Below are 25,572 nucleotides of genomic sequence, written 5' to 3' on the forward strand. Positions count from 1 at the left end.
TTCTTTAATGCAGAACACGATCTGTTACTTGCATAACGGAGTTTAGACGTGAAAATTTCCCTCATCAGCTGGCACAGAATAAACTCCTACTGGGGATTATTTAGAAGCAGCCATGGCTGGAGAACAGAAACACAAACAGCTTCACAAAAAGGACAGCGCCCAGGACAGAGCAAATCCCAGGTCTCTGCTGCAGGCAGGTGGTCACTGTCATTCTGGAGATGCAGTGTCTCAGCATTTGGAGCAGTGAGCTGCCGTCATGGCAACCCACACATCCCCAGCACAGGCCCCCTGTGCTCAGCACTGCTGCCCAGCCCCAGCCTTTGCAATAACAGGCCTTCCTCCATGCTTCTGGGTTGCAGTTCTGTACAGTGGAAAAGAACAGCCTTCAAAGGGGGGGGACCCTTAGATTTATATTGTTGGTGGATTTCTTTTTTTTTTTTTTTTTTTTTTTTTTTTTTTAAATAGGAAAACAAAGTTAACGAGGAAAAAAAACAAAACATGATGTTAAGCTCTGACCACATTTATTGCAAGGATATGATTAAAAAAAATTTCTATTAAGTACTCCACTGTGAGTGTTCAGATAGATGAAGAATTATGTTCAATTGAGTAATTCATGTTTGCCAAGAAATCACTTTTGAAGTGTACTTTCTAATGTAACACCAGTATTCCACAGAAAGATCAAAAGCACGGTTAACCCACTGGAATTTTGACTCTACTAGATCTTCTCTCACTTCATAAATAAAAAACCTTCCTCACAGGCTTGCGTAGAGAAACCTTCACTAGTTTTAGAGGTAAACTGGCCCAAACTTTAGTATTTAGCAATAAATAAGATGATAACCCTTTCACCATCCAACAAGAGTAGGAAAAATGCATGTACTATCATTGTACACAATCAAGCTACTAACACAAAAAGTTTATTTCAATGGATTTTTGCACTTAAAACATGCCCAGAAGTCAAAAAAAGTGATTCAATAAACATTACATCAACTTAACTATTGGAGTTTGTCTCAGTGTGAATGAATCTTAGATATTCTAATGCATCAGATTCTTTCAGTGTCTTCCATTTTGAGGTTCTCAAGCAAATAAAGACCTTTTTCTTACATTCTTTTTATTTTGCTGAATAAATGATGGACATCTTCAGAATAACATCACCCTGATTCTGTAACATTTACAAATTGGTGTATAACTGAATCTCAAAATATGCCTTGTAAAACCTTGTATTTCACTGTTCTTTTCAATACATTTCAGTTAGCTTGAAAAAGAATGATTACCACACAGCACATTGCTTATGACAATGAGAAAAATACAGTTCTGTGCCATAATGTCCAAAGTATTTTCTGTTTTAGTAATTCAACTGATGCAAGTTTGCTTTTATTTAATTGAAATAAACAGTGTTAGATTAGTTCTTACATTTTGCTGTCTCTTTTGGTTGTCTTCACAGGCAAGATAGTACATCCATTGCTCACTAAGATGGCTGAATATGTATTGTTAAGCTAATGGGTCAAAAGAAAAAAAAAACCACTCTGTCCTAAGAACAGAATATAAAGGAAGGACGTCACCAAACTCCTGGGATGTCCTTAGCTATTCTTAATTACTGAGCTCCAAAACATACATCACAGGACTTCTAAAACATAAAAGTCCATGCATCCAATGTAAAATGAACAACATATTCTACAAGTGACCGTAATTCCTTATTTCTCCTAACGTAATCTTCTCTCGGAGGATGGTCAAACTATCAATTCATTGCTAGCAGACAATGGTATTATAACACAGGTAATCTCAGCCAGTATCTGCAACACAACATTTAAGATACCACAGCACTCACAACACTCAGACTCAAGTATTTCATATAACACTTTTCTGCCATTTTCTGATATTTATCACTCACAATAAACATAAGCAGAGTTTTAACTTCATATCAACCAAATTCTGAGAACATGCAGGAGATTACCCTATTCAGGGCTGAAATTCAGCCTTACTCTCTTTTGGAACGGGCAGCAAAGAAGTTATATTCCTGATTTCAAAAAGCTTACAGTTTCATTCAAAATTTGTGAGGCAAAGGACAAGTCAGCTAGCAGAAATCTTAGCAAGCTCCTCAGACACAGGAAGAGGTTGTATCTTTTATGGGAATAGGAGTTAAGCAACCAAGGAAGAAAACCTTGAAAGCGCACCAAGGTAGCCCTCTTGAGAGAACAGGAAAGAAGCCTGCCCTGACAAAAACAAAAGCACAGTGAGGAAAGGTGAAATGAGGCAAAGAATCATAATTAAATAGATAACTGATCTCAATCAGACAAGATGCCATTAAGTTAAAAGAAAAATTAAAAAATATTATAGCTGGAATTCGCAGTTAAAGAAATCCAGTGTGGGATATGAATTACTTGGTAGCAGTGTTGAAGAAAACGCTCGGTATGCTGTAGTAGAGAACAAACTGATGACCCAGACAAATCTGGAACAGGCAGGTAAACTCATTCTAACCATTTTTTGAGACAGACCTCTGATGTATCATTATGATAACACAGCACTAAGCTAAGTTAGCCTAATGCACTTACTTGGAAATTCTCTGGTATTAAACACAGCTGAACACAAGGTTCTTTGCCTTTGAGTGTAAGCAATGTCAAAGCTCCTGCTTACATACAAATGACATAGAAATACCTGAAGTTGAGGGGGTTAGGGGAAAAAATATACACATACAATACTGAGGTACATAGGGAGCCCTGCCTTAGGTGCCCAGTTCTCAACCACAACATTAGGTATTGTAGCAACTGGAAAGAGCAACACAGTGAGAAAAGTACTACAACAAAGATGCAATGATGGAAGGACTGACACAGCAGAAAGACGCTATAAAGGAAGATTGCTCACCTGTATCAAAAGATCACAGGTTTGCAGGAGAAAGCTTCACCAAGGAGAGAACTCCAAGCAGAGATCCTTCCCCACTTGCAGTCAGCTCTTAAATGAGGTCTAAGAGAGGTGCAGCCAGGCTCCACCCTTTCTGGTCACACAGCTGAATTGCCTTCACCTGTGCTCCCTGGGCTGACCGGTCCTTTCCCCAGGTGCTCAATCAGTGGTTCAGGCTGTGACTCAACTGTTACCATACAGGTATATATTGTCTAGAGAGAACTCGGGGGACAAGATGAGTGTCCAAAAGTCCAAGAGATCTCCAGAGAATACTAAAATGGTCTGATTAGCTTAGTCCAAGGAATTTTTTCAGAGCTATTAGGGAACAAGTTGCTGTGCTGCTATACACCAAGTCAGCACAAGTAGTTCTCAGATGGTTTTCGTTCCATGAATATCATACGTATATAAACTATTGCATAGCAGAATTCCAGCCCTTCCCAGGTCAATACCAGATTTCCTATGCTAGCTGGTGGTTTATGCACAAAGAAGTAGAGCTTTCCTCCCTACCAGTTCCCTAGCTATTGTTTCATTTTTAAGATACAGTTCTCCTGACCCTAGGCTCCCCTCTCTGTTACAATGTATGTCTCCTCCTCCTGGGAGAATATCTCCTCCCTTTGTACAGATAACTGCTTAACACTGAATGATAAATAAAGACACCCTGGAATACTGATGAATAACTGAGAAAAATTTTTAGCTGCTAGTGTCGTAGAATCTTTATTCAAAGACTAAAAACATTTTCCAGAGAATTATTTTGAAATAGTCAATCCTCTCCTGAAATATTGCTATTATGCTTTTTATTTTGTTTTCATACTCACTGTTTTCTTCAATTATAATTCCCTGACCTCTCAGTAACAGAAACTCACAAATATATCCTCCCCTATATTTTCCCATAATAATATCACAGCCATTTTCTTTGGCTATTGTCATTCATTTGTTCTCCGTCCTGGCTTTTCCTAGTCATAGAAGAAGAAATATGTAAAAATAGGCCACAAGAAACTAGACACACTTGATATGCATAGCAAAAATAGAGCTCTTTAGCACCTGGCACTCTCAAGAGTGTTAATGAATCTGGCAAGATAAGCCATGCTTTGACCCGAAATAAAAAGCTAAACCCTCAAAAGATAAATTCAAGCTAACACAAAAAAATACTATGGACTTGTGGCCTCTTGATTTCTTGCATCATATAACCTCAGCAGTCTGGACAACTGTTACATGGAGAAATAGGAGGGAGTACCTCCTTTTAAAGGCAGTGAGAAAGACAGTGAGCTGGGATCAGAGTGTAATGCATGACATATAACACACTTTGGTGGGATGGGGGCTGTGGAGGCTCCCATCTATGTGACACATAGCATATACAAAAACAATGATTTCAGTCTGCTTGACCTCTTCCTGAGGTCAAGACCGTGCCTGTACTCCCAGAAATGCTGGAAGTAGTGGTGGCTGGATGTTAGATTAGAAAAAAAATAAAAGGGAATGAGAGATTCAAAGGACAAATCAGCAGGCTGGTGATCTACACTTGGAAGGGTTTTTCAGCAGCAACAAATAATTTTTTCAGGATAAATAAATGATGTTAAATTATACATTTGACAAGGTACATTTAAAAGTGAAAACACAGAGGTCATGTACTGCAGATAGGCTGGACCAGGCTCTGAGCAACCTGATCTAGCTATGGATGTCCCTGTTCACTGCAGGGGAGTTGGACTAGATGACCTTTAAAGGTCCCTTCCAACTCTGATGATTCTATGATTCTATGATATTCTAAAGAGATTTAAGAGCCAGTTTACCAAACAGAAAATGTTATAATAGAAAAGATTATACATAAAGAAAACTTATCAAATATTATCTTTTTCATAAGAGAAGACATGTTAAGAGGAAATAAGGCCAGTCAGCTTTCAGTTTTCTTGTTTCTGAGAAAGAAGCAGCTACAATGATAGTTGGTGTTGTACCAGAGTCCCACTAAGTAGGCTAATGTACTGAAGTCCTAATGTACTGGAATTAGCAGAAATATATAAATAAAAACAAAGTAGACATACCCTTTCACTTACATAAATAATGCAATTGTAAGGTTGTCATCTCTTCCTGCCTCTTCAATCTCTATCTTGTTTTGCTTTCATTCAACACGGACTGCATCCAATTACAGATGCTTTCTCACACTCTTGCAAGCTTTTCTGAGTTAAGATGGTATCATAATTGACTGAACAATTATTTCAGCAAGATTATGTAGAAGATGGTGCAGAAAATAGTCTTTTGGCTTTAAAAGCTGATCATGTAATTGGCAGGACACACATAAGAAGTTACGAAAAAAATTAACAGTTTAGAGATTCCCTGAGAAACAATCTTGTTGCACATCAGCATGATTCCCAGGCTATGCAGTGCGTGTAAACTACACTGCCCCAGGCAGACTGTAGGAGATTATCCAAATGGAAGATGTCTGGTCAAGTATCAGGGAATAAGCAAAAAGAAGTACTGCTCAAAATTACATCAACAAGCTTATTCCCTAACTGGCTTATTTATTTCTATTCAAATCTATACATACATTCACAATGAAATGCAGAGAGAAATAGCCTAGAAAATAAAACCTTATGTCTAATTGGTTAAATTGGAACAATTAAAAATTGACACCCTTCAATGAGGGCCATCCATAAATTCTGTTGTATATTATTATGTTATGAAATTATTTATATTTTCAACTAATCCTGAAAACACAAAAAGCGAGGTAGCACAAAAACAATTTCCCTTACAAACTTAATAACAAAGTTAGGGCAAGAAATAATATACATGTTCTTTAGGACTACCATGTGTTACCAGAGAGAAATAAGGAAACCAGTAAACCAGAGAAAACAAGGCATCCTACTGAATTAGCAGTCTTTAGGACTGCAAAACATTTTCTTTGTTTATTCATTTTTGTCAAAGAAGAGAATATCTGGCAATGAAAAAAAAACAAAAAGGAAAAATATTTTCAAACATCATCTCATTAAAAAAGATGTGGAACGTCAGAAAAAGTTCAAGTAGTTTCAACTGTCTTGGGATCCCTAAAAAGATCTAGCTTAAATATTCAGGAAGCATTTACTCAGAAGGTATTTTCCATAGTATGACAAAAACTTGACTGCAAAAAGATATAGCTTGTTGAGAACTCCAAAGAGAAGGCTGTCAACATAGACACAGGAACACCAGCCTATGAGATTGAGATATAAACAGAGTAACAGCAACAGTGAGAAATATTGTGAGCAGTGTGAAATGCAGTGTGAAATATTACACTCATTATGAAGCAGCATGCTTCAAAGCCTATCCCTTTATCAAGCCTCATCTGTAATTTGACAACAAATGGTCTTCTCTTCCTTTTAAAGAGATTGTATAGTACAAGATCAATTTTCCCTGAAATTCTGACATTAATAACACAATATTAAAATCAGATTATTCATAATATATTAAAATAAATTTCTTCAGTGAAGCCTAGGTTCTTAAAGCAAATTGCCAAACCATTGTATATGGAACGGAAAACATAACGGGAACTTAATTTTGATAAATAATCTTGTTTGGAAGAAAAGCTGTATGCTTTACTGAAATGTTGGTGAAGTTACATAAATTTAGCATAATAGAAAGAGGAGCTCCAAGTCACTGTAGGGGACTGAATCTGTTCAATATGGAAGACATTTTCAGTTACTGAAAAGTCAAGCTTGAAACAGTTATTTGAACCATTTGAAAAGAAAAATAACATCCTTGCCAATCACTATGCTCATACAAATGCTTAGTGAGTTGTTTTGCTGTATATACTGTGGGAAGCACAGGATATTCTTTAGGAAAAATCAGAACAATTCACAAATGGATTCAAAAGTATCAGATAGCAAGATTCAGATCCAATTTTCCATTATTCATTATTACTGGTTTTAGACAAGACAAAATAGGGTTTTTTTTTAGTTATAATTTAGTTAATGCAGGAATTAGCTAATACAAATGCTGTAATCTGTACTATGGAGAAGATCAGATTGCACGATCACATTAAACTTCTTTCAGTTTTAGAATCTGTGATCTATAAAATTCAGTCAGAAATCACTGAACAAATTTCACATCCCATATAAACTCAAAAGTACCTTCTTCTTAAATTCTCTAACCTTAATTTGACATACTCTGGCCTTGCCTCCAAAGGCATTCCAGGGCAGGATAAGACGCCCATTTTTATCCCGAAGAGTGTCTGGGAAAGGTGGATTCCCAAGGGACAGGTTGCCCACTTTCCTCTTCTAGTGCCTCCAAGAGGAGCTGTAAGGATTTTGCACAAGATCTGGCCATGAGCTGGAACAATTCAGCCAAGCACATCAAATTAGTTCTGCATTTCAGTGAAAACAGAACTGTAACTTCAAGTTTGGAAACATTAGTTGAAAATTTCAGCATTTGAGAGCTCTGGGGTTTTTGCATTGCTGTCTTCTTCTAACATGATCCTTGACCTGATATTTTACCTCAATGAAATTATCCTTTAATGTATTTCACAAGAATTGTTCTACTACTTGATTACTCGAGTACTATTCTTTCTTAAAAAAGAAATTAACTCTTGTCCATTTGGTAATGCTTGATATCCAAAAATACATTCCTCTTTTATCTCCAGACAGAACAATTATACATTTATACCTGGCATATTCTCAAATCGTTTTTCCTTTTCATTATGTTTTAAGACTTTTTTTTTCTTTTTTTTCCCCTAACATGATATTATCAATACTATTTGTCTTGATTTTTAATTCATCAGTTTGCATTAGTCCTTCATATAAACTGTGATTTCATTTCTGGCTACGCTACTTCAGAAGCTTCAAACCAGTGAAGGGCATTAAAAAGCAAAATCAAAAAACCACTGTTGGAGAAAGGATTCTGCTCCATAATGAAGCAGCATGCAGGTATGTTAAATAATAATTAATAAATAAATAAATAAATAAATAAAAAGCCACAATTTCCAAACTGCTGACACCAACCTGGAGGGAGCAGAGAAGGCGAGCAGCATTTCTCCTGATCAGGAGGCTGGCAGACTAGGAGCCAGCTAGAAGCCAGTCTGGGGGAATAAACTTCCAAGTACTTGGGTCTGAGCATAACAAATGGGAGAAGACCCAAATTTGAACCCCCTCTTTCTATCCATCCTTCCTGTGCTATCCTTCCTGACTTCTCCACAAGGGAAGATGCAGATAAGTCAGCCAGCACTGTGTGACCATCACTCAGTGTTCAAACCACAAAGCTCTTGCATGAAAAGAAAACTGTTGACACTACCAGTATTCAAGATAGCTCGATATTCTTCTGATAGTTTTTCTGCTCAAATACAGGGCTCTTCTTCCTCGATCTCAAATAACTCTAACAGGAGCAGCTGTAGCAATTATTCCCTAACAGACATGTAGGAAAGACAGACTATGGAGCGGTTTGCAAAACCAGAACACAGCATTCTGAAACCTACAGTGCTTACATTAACTGCTCCATATCTTTGCTCTCCTTTCCTGCTCAGAACTTAAGAGGAAGCCTCAGAAATCACAACCTATGACCAAGTGATAATAGCAATCCACAATACTCAGTTTAGAAGCTCTGATCTACAAAGCCCATATAAGTAACAAATATGCTAATATGCACAGAACTACACTGAAGTTCAAAAGCCAAAAAAAACAATCCGCTTCTGAAAATGAGGTTTAAACTTTGAAATAAAACTAAACAACTACGGCACTATTTTGTGCTAATATATATGCAGAAAACAATTTACCTGTGATCAAAGGGAAAAAGAAAATTACTGTAAGTTTTTCAAGCTCTGTCCTACATTTCAGTATGTAATTACATTAAGAGATAACAATTCCCAGTTTTCCAATTTGTTTGCTCCTGCATAACCAAGACTGAGCATATGACATTCCATTTCTTGTAGCTCTTTGAAAAAAAAAAACAGATAAATAGCAACAAATTTATTTCCACACCACTTACTGTTTGTTTGGTGAAACTGATATCAGAAGTGATTAAGGTCAAAAAGTCTTCCTATGGACATGAGGAATATTATTAATTTAATTACTAGGTATTAAAATTAAGACTAGTATTTAAAATAAACTACAAAGACAAACACAGCATTACAGGAATTTGGCAGTCCACCCAAAATAAGAATTTTAAATGTGGGCAATGAGGATCTCAGTACCACTGCTATCCTGATTACACTAATATTAATCCCCTTTCTGTGCTAAAATACCCAATAGCATATGAAACAGGTTAATGTTACTTCTCTTCAAATAACAAATATACAGGGCTGTAATACACGCTTGTGTCCCTTTTCTTCTATTAAGTAACATGAGCTAAAATTAGAACTAGTTGTAGTGTGCTGCTGACAGTTTGTAGATTTTTAAGTCTTTTGATTTACTGCCCTTTCTTGTTTCTGCTTTTATCTTTCTTGGTATGATTTCTCTTAATGTGAGAGGTATTCTGCAGACATCTGATTTATGAAAATCAGAAGTTCTAAAAAGGTTCTCAAAATCAAAATAAAAACATAAAAAAGCAGAATATTCATCATGCTGGCTAGCATTTAAGAAAAACATTTTCAGCTGGAAAAAAAGAAATCAAGAATGCTGACCTCAATTACTCTGATCTAAGAAAATGGGCCAAAAAAGCAGTTTTATCAAAAACCTACTTGTATTTTTGTCTTTTAAAAGACCTGTTATGCTTCTTCTACAATAAAATGCATTTTTCTTAAGCTATGTACAGTCACAATTCCTATAAAAATAAATACTTATGTTTGAAAAATGTTTTACATAAAAGCAATTGCCTTGTGTGGAATACATATATTTTAAATTATAAGCCTACTGTATTAGCAGACTTTCAATATTTAAAAAGAAAATCCATGTGAAAGCACAGACAAACCATCACATACACATATCTCTGCATAATTATAGAGGAATACTGACTTGAAGCCTAGCAACAGTATCCAAGTATTAGTTAGTCTGCTAATCAACTACCAAAAACTCACACATCAGCTCAATATGTTTCATTTTGCAAAAGCAAAAGCGAACAAAAATAAAGCAAAAGATTCCTCTATTGCTTCTAGCTTCCGAGCTGCTGAAGGACAAGATGCGCAATATAAAACAAACCTTGTTCACTTGAAGAAGAACAACCCATGTCATTTAATCCATGTGAAAATTCATCTCATCACAAAGAACCAAGGCAAAAGACAGATTTAAAAATAGGTTATCCAAGTCAAAGGATTATCAACTTGAAACACACTTAAGATCTGCATATCTGTATCTAATGAAAGCTTCAGTATTCTTACATATGTGATTGTGTTTTGTACCTCCATCCTATAGAAGCCATAGTAAATTCTGTATAGCAAAATCTTCCTAAATCTGCTGCGCTCATTTACTCACAGACAGCTGCAGGCTGGATGAAAACAAACAGGGATTAACTTTTCTATTCCTCACATTTTCTAATCCATTACTTTCTCTTAGTTTGCAATAAATAAATACATGAAGATAAATAAATTACAAATGTACAGAAACTATTTTTTTTTTTTTTAAGTTTGCAAAGGGGTGTGGTTATTTTAAAGTGATGTGTAACTGTACCCATCAGGGCTGTGGGTAATGTCTTCCTCAATGCAGACAAGAAGATGGAGCAATAGTCTAAAAGCTGCAAGGTAGTTCTGGGTTCTAAAGACTCTCGTAATTAGTGATAATTAGAATAAGCTGCTTTGATGTTGTTACTATTCCTTAAATGACTAATTTAGGGACATGATGAATTGAAATTATCTGAGAGGCTATGCTAGTCTTTCATACTGTCTGTAAAACAAGTTAAGTACCATTTGATCATAGGTTTTTCTTGCTTTATGAAAAATATCAATTTATTTTGTTTCCAATAGAGTTACTTTAAAAATGATAGGGCAATTTCCATTTACCTTTTGAACATCTGTCAAGAAAGCAAAAGGGATTCCCTGATATTTAGTATACCATTAAATAAATAAATACAGTGAAATCTGGATCCATTTTTTAATCTCTTACTGACACTTTTTTTCTCTGCCCTGAATACTCTATCTTTTAGATATGATTTGGTCTTACAAAAAGCAACATTCCTTTCAGATAAAACTGGTGTGAACTTCTCCTGTTAATGACAGCATGGTGTCTTTTACTGTACTAAGTGCCAGGAATTATTTGTAAATCTTTTGCTCCTTAAAATGGCAGCCCCAAGGCAAAAAACTTGTTATCTCTGCTGAATTATTTGCATGTCTCAGTTCCAACAGACCAGTCACCCAGACAGCTAATGTATGAGGGAAAGATTAAGTGGCAGTGATGGTGGGAAGAGCAGCAAGGTGATGAGAAAAAAAATTGCTGATACAAGAAGGGAGAGCATGTCCCACACAGACATGAGAATCCAGTGGAGATCTAGTTTTCAGTAAGACAGAATTGCTAACAGATTTTATCCTGGTGCAGTGGTTAAGCAAAGCAGGTCCACTGAAATTCAAGTTTGCTGGGAGGCATGAGGGCTTAGATCCAAAAAGGAATATAAGAAATTGAAGTGCAACTTTGTCAGAATGTTTAATGTGCTGTAAATCAGAGTTATGAACATAGTAAGTGGGTTTGGATTCTGAGTCTCTGAGTCTTCCGTGGCTTAATCCCTCAATTCATCACAAGTTTCATCCACTAAATCAACCAAGAAGTAGAGGGCTTCACCAAGGCTGTGATGGGCAGCAGGCTTTCTCCAGACTAAAGAAATTACAAAGAGGGCAATCCAGGCATGTGCTCTTCAACCATGAGCTCTAACCTCTCCTGGCAGTTATGAAATCCTAAAAGATCCTATAGGTCTCAAAACACCCTTTGCCTATTCAACTGAACAGCCTCTATAGGACAATTTTATGCAGCTAAGAATTTCCTAGCAAAATCTCCTGTCTTGTTTTCACAGCACTAGGTAGATACTTACTCTGGCAACATCTGAGTAACACAAACAGCCACCACACACTCTAGAAGAACATTCTTCTCTTTGAGTCAGACATCACATACTTTAGTAACATAGGTCACCATTTTTGCCTTTTATGGCTCTAAAATAGGCATTATTAAATTTTCTTTTTACTGCGTAGTGTCAAGTATTGCAGTTACTGCAGAAAAGCTTATCTCATATTTGCCTATTTTTTCATTATTTCAACAAATTTGTCTGATATAAGTGCTTCGTAATTAAATAAAAAAGAGCATTCTCTGTGGGAATCGATCCATAGAAACTTTTGAACTCTCAGTTCTGCTGAACAGTTCTGCTCTAAATTATTTTCTACTGTTACAGAATACCTAGATCATTTTCCACTTGTGCATCTTCTCCATCATCTTCAACAATAAAGATAGTCATAGCACTACAATTTGTTATCAATCCAGGCAAGAGAAAAAAAAAAAAAAAAAGGCTTCCTTTGAGACATGAGATCAGTCTCCTCTTAACTGAGTAATTCTAGACTTTGTGTATGGCATAAAACGTAACCTACTCTAAAAGCCAATGAAGGTATATCTGGCAGGCAAAGGTTGAATGTCTAATGAGTAATAATACACCGAGCACTTAAGCATGCAAATATATTTACGTAGAGTTCTCACAGACTACCGCTAGGAGGTGCAGTGCTGTTGCTGCTGGCATACTGCAGCCACCTCCCGTTACTGCACAGGCAGTGATGTCCTCCTGTGGAAAGACTGAGATATGATCTGTGCCACGGAAGCAGCTCATTCATGGCAACACACGGCACAGGACCATGAATCATAAGCATTACATTACTGCTGTTAGATCCTTATAATTGCCGTTTTGGCTACATTACTCGAAACAGCTTTGTGACTACTGGGAAACTGGAAGACACCCACACACTACCTTCTGCATTGAAAGTACAAATGACTTCCTACTGCAGTAGTTTGGGACAATAAATTTATCAAAGAATGAAGTTAATTAGCACGTACCAAAACAGATGGACGCTGATAATGAAGTCTTCATTGTTTAAGATTAGAGATTTCAATAAAATATTCTTCATATTAGATGCATTAGCTTGAGAAATGTAAAAACTCTTTTCTATTGCCAGATTAAAATACTGCTCTTGAAACTGCAAAGTTAGGTCCAGCCTCCAGTCATGCTCATCAATTAAAATTTTCCCACACTTAAGACGACACACCTAGGAAAGTAGGTAGATTTTTCTGAAAAAATATTATTGTCATTTCTACTACTTAGGCACATATTAGGCTCCCACTTATAAAGTAACTATATGGAAAAATATTGAAAGGAGATCGCAAAAAGTTAAAATATTAGATCAAAAATCTTCCAAGAGCAATGCAGAGTTTCTTCTCTGATGCATCACTAACCCCTCCTGTGAATGAGTGCTATTGTGAATAATCATGAACATCGCTGGCAAGTTTACTATTAAATGATTGAACACCTCATCATCTACCTGCTAAAACTTCCACAGACAAAGGAGACCTACCAAAGTTGCATATATTCCAAAGAATTTCCCAAAGATGTAACTTGTTGACTGTTAAATGGACCTAAAATAATAACAGCAAGGTTTAATGAACTGGTTCAATATCAGAGTTCAATAACTAATCCAAAATACTCTGAGAGATGAAAGATGAAAAGTTTCTCAAGGTACTTCATATTATCCATTGTCTTTTCTTCTTGAAGATAGTTCTCTAGCTCTTTGCTATTAGTTCCCACTTTGTTGCTTCTGTGCTCAGAAAAGGTGCATTAATCAAAGGATTTATCTTAGAATAGATCCAAAACTACAGGAATAAATAAAGAATAAAGGCAAGTAAGATACATAAAAGTCAAGCTGTTGAAGTTTAAATGCTGACATGATACTGCATATTCATCACCACAATAGCTGTCAGCTTTTCTGCTCAGGACACTGTTCTTTGATTCTTCTATTTATCTTTAAATTAAAAAAAAAAAAACCAAAAACACTAGACATTTTGATGTTTACTGGTGTCTCTTTTATTTTATTTAGTATTTTTTCAGGTAATAAACCTTAAGGGACGATATCTGACTAAATCAAATCAGTAGAGAGAAACAGCATGAACTAATGCTTGCTCTTTAGGACAAGCCTACTAATTTAAATATCATACACAATCAATAAACAAATTGAAAAAAAGTGAGTGACAAAAGCACCAATATTTCCATTTTTCATAGTGAAAGTGAAGGGAAAAATCAGGAGAAGCTTCTCATAGAAGCTTTTTTTTTTTTTTTAAATAGAAATCACAAAGCGATTTTAGTCATGAACATTAAACATGAACATAAACTGCTAACACATGAGCCATGTGACTCTTTTTTTTTTTTTCCTGACCTGAATTTCATCCATCTGATATTTAACTATATTACAATCTCTCTTATATAGTAACTCAGAAATGGCACCGATCAGAGGAAAGGAAAAATAGCACAAAACTGAAGTCAGAAAAATAACAACATCAAGGTCAGTATGGTTTCATGCAAACCATCTTCAAGTCTACTGACAATAAGAGCAATGTAAGCATTACTTAAATTTTACAATTTCTCATATTGAAACTGGAGCAATTAATTCCGTCGTTAGATTTTTTTATTTCATTGTACTTAACTATTTTTAAGAGGAAAAAAAAAAAAAAAAAAACCAAGAAGTCATAAAACATATTATTATGCACTATTTGCAGTATTTGTTCTGCACTGGCTGTATAGGCAAGTCAAAGTACCAAGAACTAGCACAGCAGAAACAAATGGGACCATTTGAATCTAACCAATCATTTCCGTTCATTTCAAGATCTTCACAAAGTTCTAAAACCACTAATCATACGTAAATATAAACAAGATGTTCACTGCATTAGGCATTGCTGGTTCATTTTTATGTTAATTTTTTACATCAAACTATTTATAAAGACAGAAGGAAGAAGATATATGGAATGGAGCTATCCTACTTGTCTGGAAAAAGCCTTCCAAGCTTGCAATGAACCACAGAAACAAGACACTTATGCAAAACTTCCACAAAATTTCCTGAGTTATCTCAATGCATACTATAAGGAATTAAAAGTATCACAGTGATAATAAATTTCACATGATGAATTTTCAAATATATCCCTACAGAGCATGGGCAACTGGGAAGGGAAAGGGAAGAGAGACTTTAATGTAGAGCAATACTTTCTCAGACCTGAACTGTGTTTGAGTTGGCTCAGTATTCCACATGAATAATACTAACAAGTCATGGACACACATCATGGAGTTAAATTAGTGCAGGCAACTATACAGACTCTTCTATTTCAGAACAAATGCCTTTCTTAGTGCAACAATTTTTCTGTGGGGCTTTAATTGGTTTCAGTTAAAGTATTTTAATTAATCTGTGTAAGGAATCACTTTATTTAAATTATCTTTATTTTAATGGCGGAACTCACTAAGTGAAAAGATCTTTAAAAATCCTGAAGGTTTATCTTGAGGGCCCTTAGTGCCTGTCATTTGGAACTGCTGTAGGATTCATGCAATCTCACACACCAACCTCCGTGAAAGGAAAAGTTTTTATGGATATGGATAGACAGCTTTTGCCATATATGTATACAGTTCCAGGAAAGCATCTTTATTTTCCTCTGACCAATTATTCCCACATGAGAACTGCTTTAGCCTGATGCTAAAGTTCAAAATAGCTAGCAATTTAGCTCTGCTGGGCATGACCATGTATATTTAATCCATTAGAAACTGGCTCGTTCATACTCAAAACATCTGCAACTGTTGCATTACCTATCAAATTTTCTTTTTCTGAGCATATTTTGAAAACATTTCATCTTTTTTTTTTCCTACCTGCATTATGTAAAGGAAAGTTACTTTTAAATTCTCCCTGAAACACCATCACCAGGTACCTCATAGGCATATCTAACATTAAATCATATTTAACATTTTTGTAAAATCTTGATTCAAACATGAATAGCTTATTTTCAGTGTTTTAAAATATTTTGCTTACCAATATCAGCTTCCCTGTGATTCTTGATATATTCAGCAAGCTCAAAATTTCCTGCTATTATAGCCACCTGAAGGATTGTAAAATAGTTAAAATTAATATCTTGTCATAATTCATTAAGTAGAAAACATGCAAGTTATACTTCTAATAAACATCAGACATTTCATTTTGTAAAATTGATTGTTTATTTCGTGGACATCTCTACTTCCATTCTTCAATTGTTGCACACAATGCATTGTGGAAGCAACATTATGAAATGATATTACAATCTATGTGAAAAAGCAGATCAAGTCTCCCAGTTGTCCATTAAATAAGGTTGCTGTGATCATGGGTGTCTCTCAGGCGACTGCTCTAAGACCTGTGGAGCTTTTCATGTTGTGGCAGTCAAAAGCAGCAACCCCAGCACTCTCAGGGCTATACTGGTCTGGAGAATTGTATAATCGTAGGTTCTGAGACATATACTAAGACATTATTTTCCTTTTATTGATCCTCCTTGTTCCTTACCTGAACATTGATTCAGAAGCTGCACTGCAGTGTACGTGGGATAACAAGGAAAGAAGTACCCAAAACTACAATAAGTCAGGTATCACTAAGACAGCAAAGATGACTACAAAAGAGAAACTTCAATAGTTTATGCATATGTAAATACAGTGTTTATTAAACTACACTTTTGGTAGAAAAAATTGTTATCTTTTTAATTTATTTCCTGATTGTAAAACATGGATGCGTGACAGACTATTGCAAGTCCTCATCTAAATGATCTTAATAAGAGAAATATCTTCACAGGATAGGAAGAAAGATTTGCTTATGCTACTGCTATTTCCTCTCTTCTTCCTCTCCTGTTTTACTGCGAATCTCCATGAACTCCCTTTCCTTCATTTATTTTGAAGCTTTCTTTCCTCCCAGGGTCACTACATCTTTCTTAATGCTGGTAAAAGTGATACACTCAGCTCACTTTTCTCATCAGAGCTTCTGCATATACAGAGTGAATCATAGAATCATTAAGGTTGGAGAAGACTACTAAGATCATCTAGTCCAGCTGTCAATCCATCACCACCACACCTACTAAACGACATAACTAAGTGCCAAATGTACACATATCTTGAACACTTCCAGGGATGGTGACTCTACCATTTCCCTAGGCAGCCTGTTCCAGTGTCTTACCACTCTTTCTGAGAAAGAATTTGTCCAAATATCCAACCTTAATGCAGGCTGGGAAAAAGAAAATAAAAATCTTACTTAAGGACTTCCTTGGATACAGAGCTACAGTCAATCATAAGAATAATTTAAAATCAGGGGAAAAGTCTGAGTTGACGACCAAGAAAAATTGTCAGCTGGTCTGAACCATTCAACTAATATCAGACATGAAGAGTAATGAAAAGAATGACATATTCTTAGAGAGGTGTATGAGGTACAATTAATACAAGTAACATTTTTTAATGTAAGAAGTCTAAGGTTATACTTCTCTTACTGCAGAAAATTTCCTTAAAGAGTATGTTCTATTTACTATTAACAGACACAAAATAATATGGAAGCTCTCAAAAATGAAGACATCATACACTCATGACAAGATACAGTTAGAAAATCTCAACTATTATGTAGGTAAGAGTTTCCAAATCTGTTTTAAATGGTAAGCTTAGAGGAGGCTTAAATCATAAGCCACATTTCAGACATTTACTTCATTTCAAAATAAAAAAATTGTATAAATTCTCTGCGCTTTTCATTCAGCATGCCTCATTTCATACACTATATCTCTTCCTGCATTAGTGAATCTTGTGTAGGCCTTAGGCTTATTATATATCCTATTAGAACACTGGAACAAGTCTCATTAATGTGCAGTCCTGTGATGAGTATTTGCAGCAGGAATGGTGAACTGTCTAAGAAAAGAGAACTCATTACAAAACTCCTAAATAAAGCTAGATGGGAATAATTGACAGATTATCGCGTTCTCTGTTCTACAGTCCTTCTGGTGAGCTCACTTTAAGGCATTTACACCTAAGACTCTCATTGAATTAGTCCTCATGCCACAAGTTATCACTCACAAAACATTTCTGGAAATCCCTGCAGAATAACCCAGATATAAAAAAAATGCTTTCAAATACACTGAAGTAGTCTCGGACTTATCTCACAGTCTTAAGCAAGCAGCAGTTGGTTTAAGGAGAGACAGGCTGATCTAGTTCAGGTTGTAAAATTTACAGGCTAGGAAATATAACCATGCCTCCAAAGAAATCACTATGTTTTAAGTATAATGCAGTATCAGAATGACTTTCAAACTATCAAGAAAAGCTTAAAACAAGCAACAGAACATAGCATTTATCATGCTTACATCCTAAATCCAAGTCCCTCCCTCCTTTTTCTTCTTTAATGCTTTTCAGATGTTTTTTCCTTGGCAAATTGTTTCTTATTTCATTATGAAATTCTATCCAACATAAGGGCTAAAGACAGTAATTAAGTTTGTTTCTCATTTCAAGTGCCTTTATGTGATAGCAGAAGCTCTGATCCACATTTACACAGCTCCTAGCAGTTGTACTCAAGAGATATTTATTTGTGCTCTAAAATAATCTCCAGTAGACAGCTATGAGCATCGCAAATGCAATGTAATAATTTTTGTCTTTTAAGTAATTGATGCACATAGATTAGCACCATACTTACCAGTAATAATCATGTAATTTCTCATTACGATATTAAACATAAGGAAATATTTTGCTCTGGGCACTTCTCAGATGTTTTAGATTTAATACTTGATGATTCTTGTGAGCAGAATGTATTGTTATTAATCAATAATGCTGGTTCTAATCAATCCCACTTCATTTAGACTGCAGTTGACTGAGATGTATAAGATATCTGCATGCTCCATTGTCTGCAGTAAGTTCAAATAGAGCTAGATGGATATGGTGGAGCACTGCCACCTCATCATCAATGGTGATAGTTATTCATCTGAACATTATTAATATTTTAACCATTAGTCAGAACAACTGTATTCCAGGAACTAGTCATGAAAAAAAAATCTTTCTTCTCAGCATTGATAATATATCCAAACCTGGCCCTCAGTGGCTAGTTTTAAAGTGCAACTTATCATTCAACCTGGTCAACAGCACTATAAAAGTAACAGAGAAGCTATGCAAATCCTGCCTGTTTAACCTCTATTCTGCAGTCTGCCTCATAAAAACAACATTTGTATATAGATCACGGAGTGTTAGAAGAGCAATAATACCTTTCATCAGCATTACCACTAATTGGCATGTAAAATTCAAGCAGGGAATTCAGCAGTGACAGGCAGCTTGCTAGACAGCCGCCATGTTACTCAAATGAAAGAATGTTTGATACAAAAAAGATTTTAAAACTCAAATGAAGCATGTTGTTCGAGTGACAAATACATTTTATTACTTGAAAAAAGAGAGCTGAGAGACAGCTTGACAGAGAATTGTTTCTGAATCAAGCACTAGATTCAGCAAGCTCAAGGTATCAACTCTTTTAATTCAATTTGCTTCAAATCAGTAGAAACATTATGTAAAATTCCAACAGCAAAAATGAAGGCAAGTATGGTAAGATCTAAAGAAAGCAAGTAAAAAAGTACAAATATTTCTTGGCATAACGTCAATGTGCTTCACTTGAATTTGATGGGTAAAGAGTGTGGGAGAAAGTGGAGTCAGAGAGAAATCTGAAATATATAAAATGATATTCATTCAGATTTTGCAGTTGCAAACGAAGCACAGTAGCCTCTTTTCCACCAAAATTCTTCTTGAACCTAAGTAGCAGTGTAATCAGACAAAGCTATTAGTGTGAATGTATTAGGGCAAGTGAGCAGTCTTTATATGATCAGAACAATGTTCTTCAACCAGTACAAATTTAATACAAAATGAAGCAGTCCAACTTTTCCTTTGAGTAACATGAAAACTTCAGTGGAAATTCATTGAAGTTCTATGATTGTACTAAATTTTGTTGTATTTTAGAAAGAAGTATATATTCACGTATTTATAAAACATAATAGAGTGATTTCATAATTTACATGTTGTTAAATATCCATATTTCTCTTGCAGGGATATTATACAGTCAGATTTGAACTTGACAGGCCACTGCATGAAAGAAAGATTTCTTTGTCTTTCTTTTTGGGGTTACAATACATCTCTTCTTGGCAGTAATAAAAAAACAGCACCAGCAGCAGAAGTATAGTGAAAGTCTCTCCCAATTCCAGTAGGAATTGGATTCCAGTCATCAAAATGCATCACATGCATGTTTCCAGACATGAAATATTGCCATGAAAGGCTGGAGCTAGCACTTTACAGCTAGAGGCTAGCTACAGATTCTATTATGCTGAAGCTTCAAAAATTGCAGCTCTTTAAAAAACAGCATATAAAGCAGTCTTATGATATTTCAGGTTCATGTCCTTTGTGAAATTATTCTGTAAAACTTGATAAAGTCTGGTTATCTTCTCAAAAAGTCATTAATCTATGATTTCCACTCAAATCTGTAAATCTTTTACTCTGTTTTTAAAGGCTGTATTTACTATGCATTGGCTCCAGAATCAGAAAGACTGCTCCTGCAGCATCCCAGCACAGTGACAATGAATGTCCAGCTGAAAAGCATAACTAAGCAGTTCAAGTACAGTGTTTTCTCGCCCAAAGTAGAAGGCAAATAAGTCTACATTACTGGAGCCTGGTAGATGTCCAGATACAGGTTTCAGCATGAGAGAGATTCATAAAGGCTTTCAATCTGTAGCAAGTACTGTCTCGCAAAAGGCTCTCTTTTCAGCATGGAAACTGCAGCTGTCAACATATCAATTACTTACCCTCAAGCATTTAGATTTTCTGGATTTTAATTCATGCAGTGCTTTGTTCCTTTTGGGAAATTGGAAATTATATGTACACTTTACCTGTCACTAACCTTTCACAATTGGTTTTCTTCTGCTCCTGAAGTGTATCACAGGTAGAGATTATATTAAATTAGAGTAAGATCTTTGTAGCCTGTTAGCAAATACAATTTTAGAGCTTTATAGGTTGTTACATTGCCTCCTACGCCTACAGCAATAGGTTAGTCCCTGAAAGGCAAGCACAACAGCTATATGACATTATTACTCTTAGAAACAAATTACTCCCCACAATAAGAAATGAATTTTAAAAAAAAGGAGAAACTGAAGTTGTCCCCTATTAATGTCCAGCCAATGAACTTCAACAGAGTTTCTACATGGAAATGGGGAGAGCATCTCACATTTCATTTATGTTTCTCTCTCAGTCAAGGCTGCTTCACTTCCTTCCCCACATGCTTAAATCTTAGACTATGTGAGACAAAGCTTTAAAATGCTCTGCCTAAATGGAGAGTGGAGGAGGCTTTTTGTGCTGCACATTTGTAGCTGCAATTCACATAAGCAGTTCATGATAAAACAGATAGCACTCCCCACCTGCTTTTCTCCCCTTCTTTTCCAGACAATTTCACTTCCCTGATGAAAGAACATTTCATTATTCTTTCTTTCAGAGCTGATATTTTACTCTTGCATTGTCTCTGCTATCCTGCAGTGCTCACTAAATGATAGTCTTTCAAGAAAGCTTGAAATAGCAATGAGCTCAGGTATGGCACGGTACATTACAGAAGATAGCTCCATCCCAGAACAAAAAGAGACTTTACTCAGTCTCAGTCCTTACTCAGACAAGGAAGAGAAATAAATGCAACATAAAAGCTACTCTGGGGTCTACGTACACTGCATTCTCCTATCTCCAGGTGGAACTGGAAGGAGAAGATGATACAATCCAGCAATAAGGTTCTCCAGAAATTGCATTCCACTCAAATCATAGACTTACTAGACGTAAAATTATAAATCATTATACTACTAAGGACAAAACAGTAGGATTCACAGCGGAGACCAGTGAGAAATTATCTCAAATACCTTTGGAAGGAATTGTTAGGATCACCTTCTTAACAAAGAGACTGCTTGAGGAGCTCTTGCATGTCTCTTAATTGTGGCTTAATCTCTTCATATTAAATATAATCAAAATGTTACCATTTTTAATGAACAAATTTCTGGACAAAAAAGCATAACAACAACTCACTGAAAGTACCTGAAATATAAAATAAAAAAAAAAAAGGAGAAAAAAAAAAGATCCAACAACATAGTGATCTCTAAACCATTGCATTATAATCACTATCTTTATCTATCATCTATTTATCATACTATCAGTATGAAGTTAAAACGTTGCTTACTGTTGGGCATTGAAAAGGAAATGTAGTTCAACGTATTTCTATCACGTCCTCCTGACAGAAAAGCTATCCCTAATGAAATGAAGAGGTAAAGGGTTTTAGAGTTTAAAGCCACTTTGAAGACTGTCACTGTGCACCATTCCATTATTCATCCACAACAACGTTAGAATCTTAAATTCAGGTTCTAAAGTTGGAAACCCTTGCTCTCATGTATGAGCGTGCATGCCCGTGCTGCACATAGCACAATGAGGTTATATTCCTGATAAATAGTGACAGAAAAATCACATAGCACACTGTGGACTTGGAAAGAAATCTTAAATTGATATGCATTAGTTGCTCTCATATATGAGCAGCATGTAGATTTTAAAACTATCCTCAGTGGTACAGATGGAGTTTGGCTTGGAAAAGCATGAAGCAATCTGCATTCTGAATTTCTTTCCCATAGGTGTGGGAGAAAAATGTACTTATCAAGCATTATTGGTTTCTTGCCTAGTTTAAGAGAGCTTTTAAAATTAAGACACGTTAATTTATTCAATAAATACAAAGACATATCTAGAAATCATTTTCCTTTAGAAATATATTATTTTGTACTATCTTTGCAAAATATAACAGCTTTAGCTATTTTCAAGTAGAGAAGACATTAAGAATTCAATAAATAGAGCAAAAACTCTATTTTCTGAACAGCTGGAGAATGCTATGCAGTTGCAATAACTATACAATCTAAAATAGATATGCTGAATAATCATGAATTCAATATTTTACCTTCCAAGCTCAAAGTGCAAAGCACCATTCCATATTTTATAGTTGTATTGATTATGGTTGACTCTTAAGTTTGAGGCTATGAGGCAAAATAAAATTAAATGAAGCTTTCTAGTTCACCTCATCATACAACACAACTAAACTCTTGTTCTATATGCTATTAATATCACTATTCCATGTTCTTTTCTAATAGCGCTCCCGACTACACTTAAGATGGATGACATGAAACACGACCTCAAGAAGATATATATATTCACCTTATGGAGATACATCTTTACATTTACACTCCAAAACTTTTAATAAAAAGTAAACAGCTTTGAAGTTCAGATATAATACACATAATTAGAAATATGTCAGAAGTACATTTTACCATGAGAATTTTATGTTTGTATATAAATATAACTTTTTTCTGAAAACACGTAAGAATTGTAAAAAGTTTTATTCCAAGAGAGAAAGAGTACTAAAAGAATACTGGAATTTGAAATTTTCTTTCAGATATAATTTGTTCTCAAGTTTCAGCAAAACACTGAAAAAAGGTGTAAAATATATGTACAGAAGAAGCAAAGAAGTAAAACTTAATTTTCTTCTCTTCACATAGCAGTCAGTAAAGACTATATTAAGTGCAGAACCATCCTATATCTCTGCCAAGTCAGTAAAATACTGGCCGTTTTACTAAAATTTTCTATGATGTTATTACAAAATACAAGTAAAAAAATTATACTCAGCATTTTCATACATGCTTTTGTCCTGGACAGAAAATAATTCTTAACTGATATAAATACAGAATGTAAAACAAGCCCACTATTTTTGATTTATAAAGAAATTAACATCATATATTAATATAACTGTTGTCCAGTAGATGGCAAAATATCAGCAATATCTTTAATTATCTTGAAATTTACTTAATTTAAAACCCAAAGTACAGGGTTTTTTTTCTTTTTTCTTCTAGTCCCTGCTTTCTATTTCATTGGATAGCAGGATTAGCTTTACCTTTTGGATGTTTTCTGTATATTATCTGCTTGAAAGACAATTTCATCTTCATCAGTTCTTGATACAACAAAGCACAATAATGTTACTATCCTTTAAATAGTCCTTTGAAGACAGTTTCTTCACCACTGAATTTTTTTTTCTCCAAAAGCATGTTGCTGCTACTGTTCCCAAATTTGCCAGCACATGTTAGCATATTGTGTACAAAAATCTCTTAGCAACAATATCTTAGTGTCTAACATTTTCCTTCTTCCAACTATGATTCATGGAGCCATCTGTAGTCAGATATTGACATGCAGTATCTTAAAATAGATACCTTGCATTTGCTCAACAACTAGTTTTAGCATCTGAAAATATAAATTATGGGCAAGGGCCAATATTTCTTTGAGGCTCTTCATCATTCCCTTGATCATTTTAGCACCGTTTAAACAAAGGCTTGCAATGATCACTTTGCCTCAGTGTTAAGGTCACAGGATTCATGCTTCCCATCTCACGGCACTGCGCAGGTCTGCGGTGCTGGGTACCAGCATCCTTTACGAACATCTTAAAGCTCTCCATGCAGCTTCCCGGGTGAGAGCCACCTGGTGCCCTGACTACTCATTAACAGTAATCAAAGACTTGACTTTAGAACTTCAAGTACTGCTGCACTGCAGCACTAAGATGAAAGCGTTTTTTATATCCTAGGAGTCTAAGTGTCCTAAAATGGGTGGGAAAAGCTTCGCGTCTTGCTAGGCAATGACAAAAAGACTGTCACAGCAGCGGTACATTTGAGAATAGAAAGATGTCCTGAACCTCTCTCACAGGTTACAAAATTACAATCATATCTACTAAAGCAACATTTCTGACACCTAAAATTGGTTTTGTTTGGCTTTCAGCAGTAGCAAATTACAATAATCATCTATCGGTAGCTAAAAACTTTGCAGTTATTTGTTTCAATGCAGTTTGCAATTTCACATGACTTAAAAGAAATAAAAATAGTGCTAAGCGCTAAAATTAGGTAGCATTAATTAAAAGCAATTATATGAAGTATAATATATCATAAGAAAGATTTAGCAACATGGCTTTGAAACAATCTTGAGCAAGGCACGGGGAACAAATTTCCATCCCATCCACTTTCATCAACTTCAAGGAATTAGGACTTTACCCTAAATGCCTTTGTGCAATTAAAATTTAAAAACCAAGCAAATATTCAGTTATATAACAATGGACACTCAATACATATGTACATACCTGTCTATTATCAAAAAAAGTACATTGCAAATGTAACAGTACATTTTCATTGCTAAAATGCTGGTTTTGCTTGCAGATTTCACAGATCCTATGCTTTCTGGTATTACACACAGTGGCCACAAAACAGTGCCAGAGTTGATAAGCACAGTGAATTCAAGTCAAAGTTGAGAGAAGACTATTACACTGAAACCTCTCATTTTCTTCTGAGTTCTGCTTTAGCAAGGTTACCTAAAGTGCCATTAGGCAGCCAAGCTCATTTTCCAGCAACTTTAATATGATTTTAGAAGTAGAACATGTATTTTACCGTACAATATCCTTTCAAGAAAATACACAACTATGTTCTTAAAACTTAATTACTCTTACTCATGAATAAGCAATGACTGAAAACCTTCAGATTAAACTAACTCTGCATGTAAACCAAGATTAAAGAAGGTAACTCCTTTCCTCGCAACTTGCAAGCAAATCGCTTCTAAATCATCTCACTCTCTCAGCTTTGAAATGCAAACTTAACTCCTATGACAAAAGGATCCGGAGTTATGCAATAACCAGCTTGCCAGGAAGTGTTGAACTGAATATGCCGGCAAGTCAGCTAAAGTTACCATGAA

At 35.4% G+C, this 25,572-nt stretch overlaps 1 protein-coding gene across 1 annotated transcript in view; it reads right to left on the bottom strand.

Annotated features, from left to right (window-relative positions):
• SHANK2 (SH3 and multiple ankyrin repeat domains 2) overlaps positions 1–25,572 on the bottom strand; it is a gene marked incomplete at both ends in the record, with an annotated part of 294,167 nt that overhangs the window by 240,076 nt on the left and 28,519 nt on the right. Inside the window, one exon of the mRNA XM_079537510.1 lies at positions 15,803–15,869. Coding sequence (XP_079393636.1) covers positions 15,803–15,869 — 67 coding nt within the window. The remainder of the gene's footprint in view (positions 1–15,802; positions 15,870–25,572) is intronic.

Source organism: Tetrao urogallus (assembly GCF_951394365.1).
Source record: "Tetrao urogallus genome assembly, chromosome: 6".
Lineage (NCBI taxonomy): Eukaryota > Metazoa > Chordata > Aves > Galliformes > Phasianidae > Tetrao > Tetrao urogallus.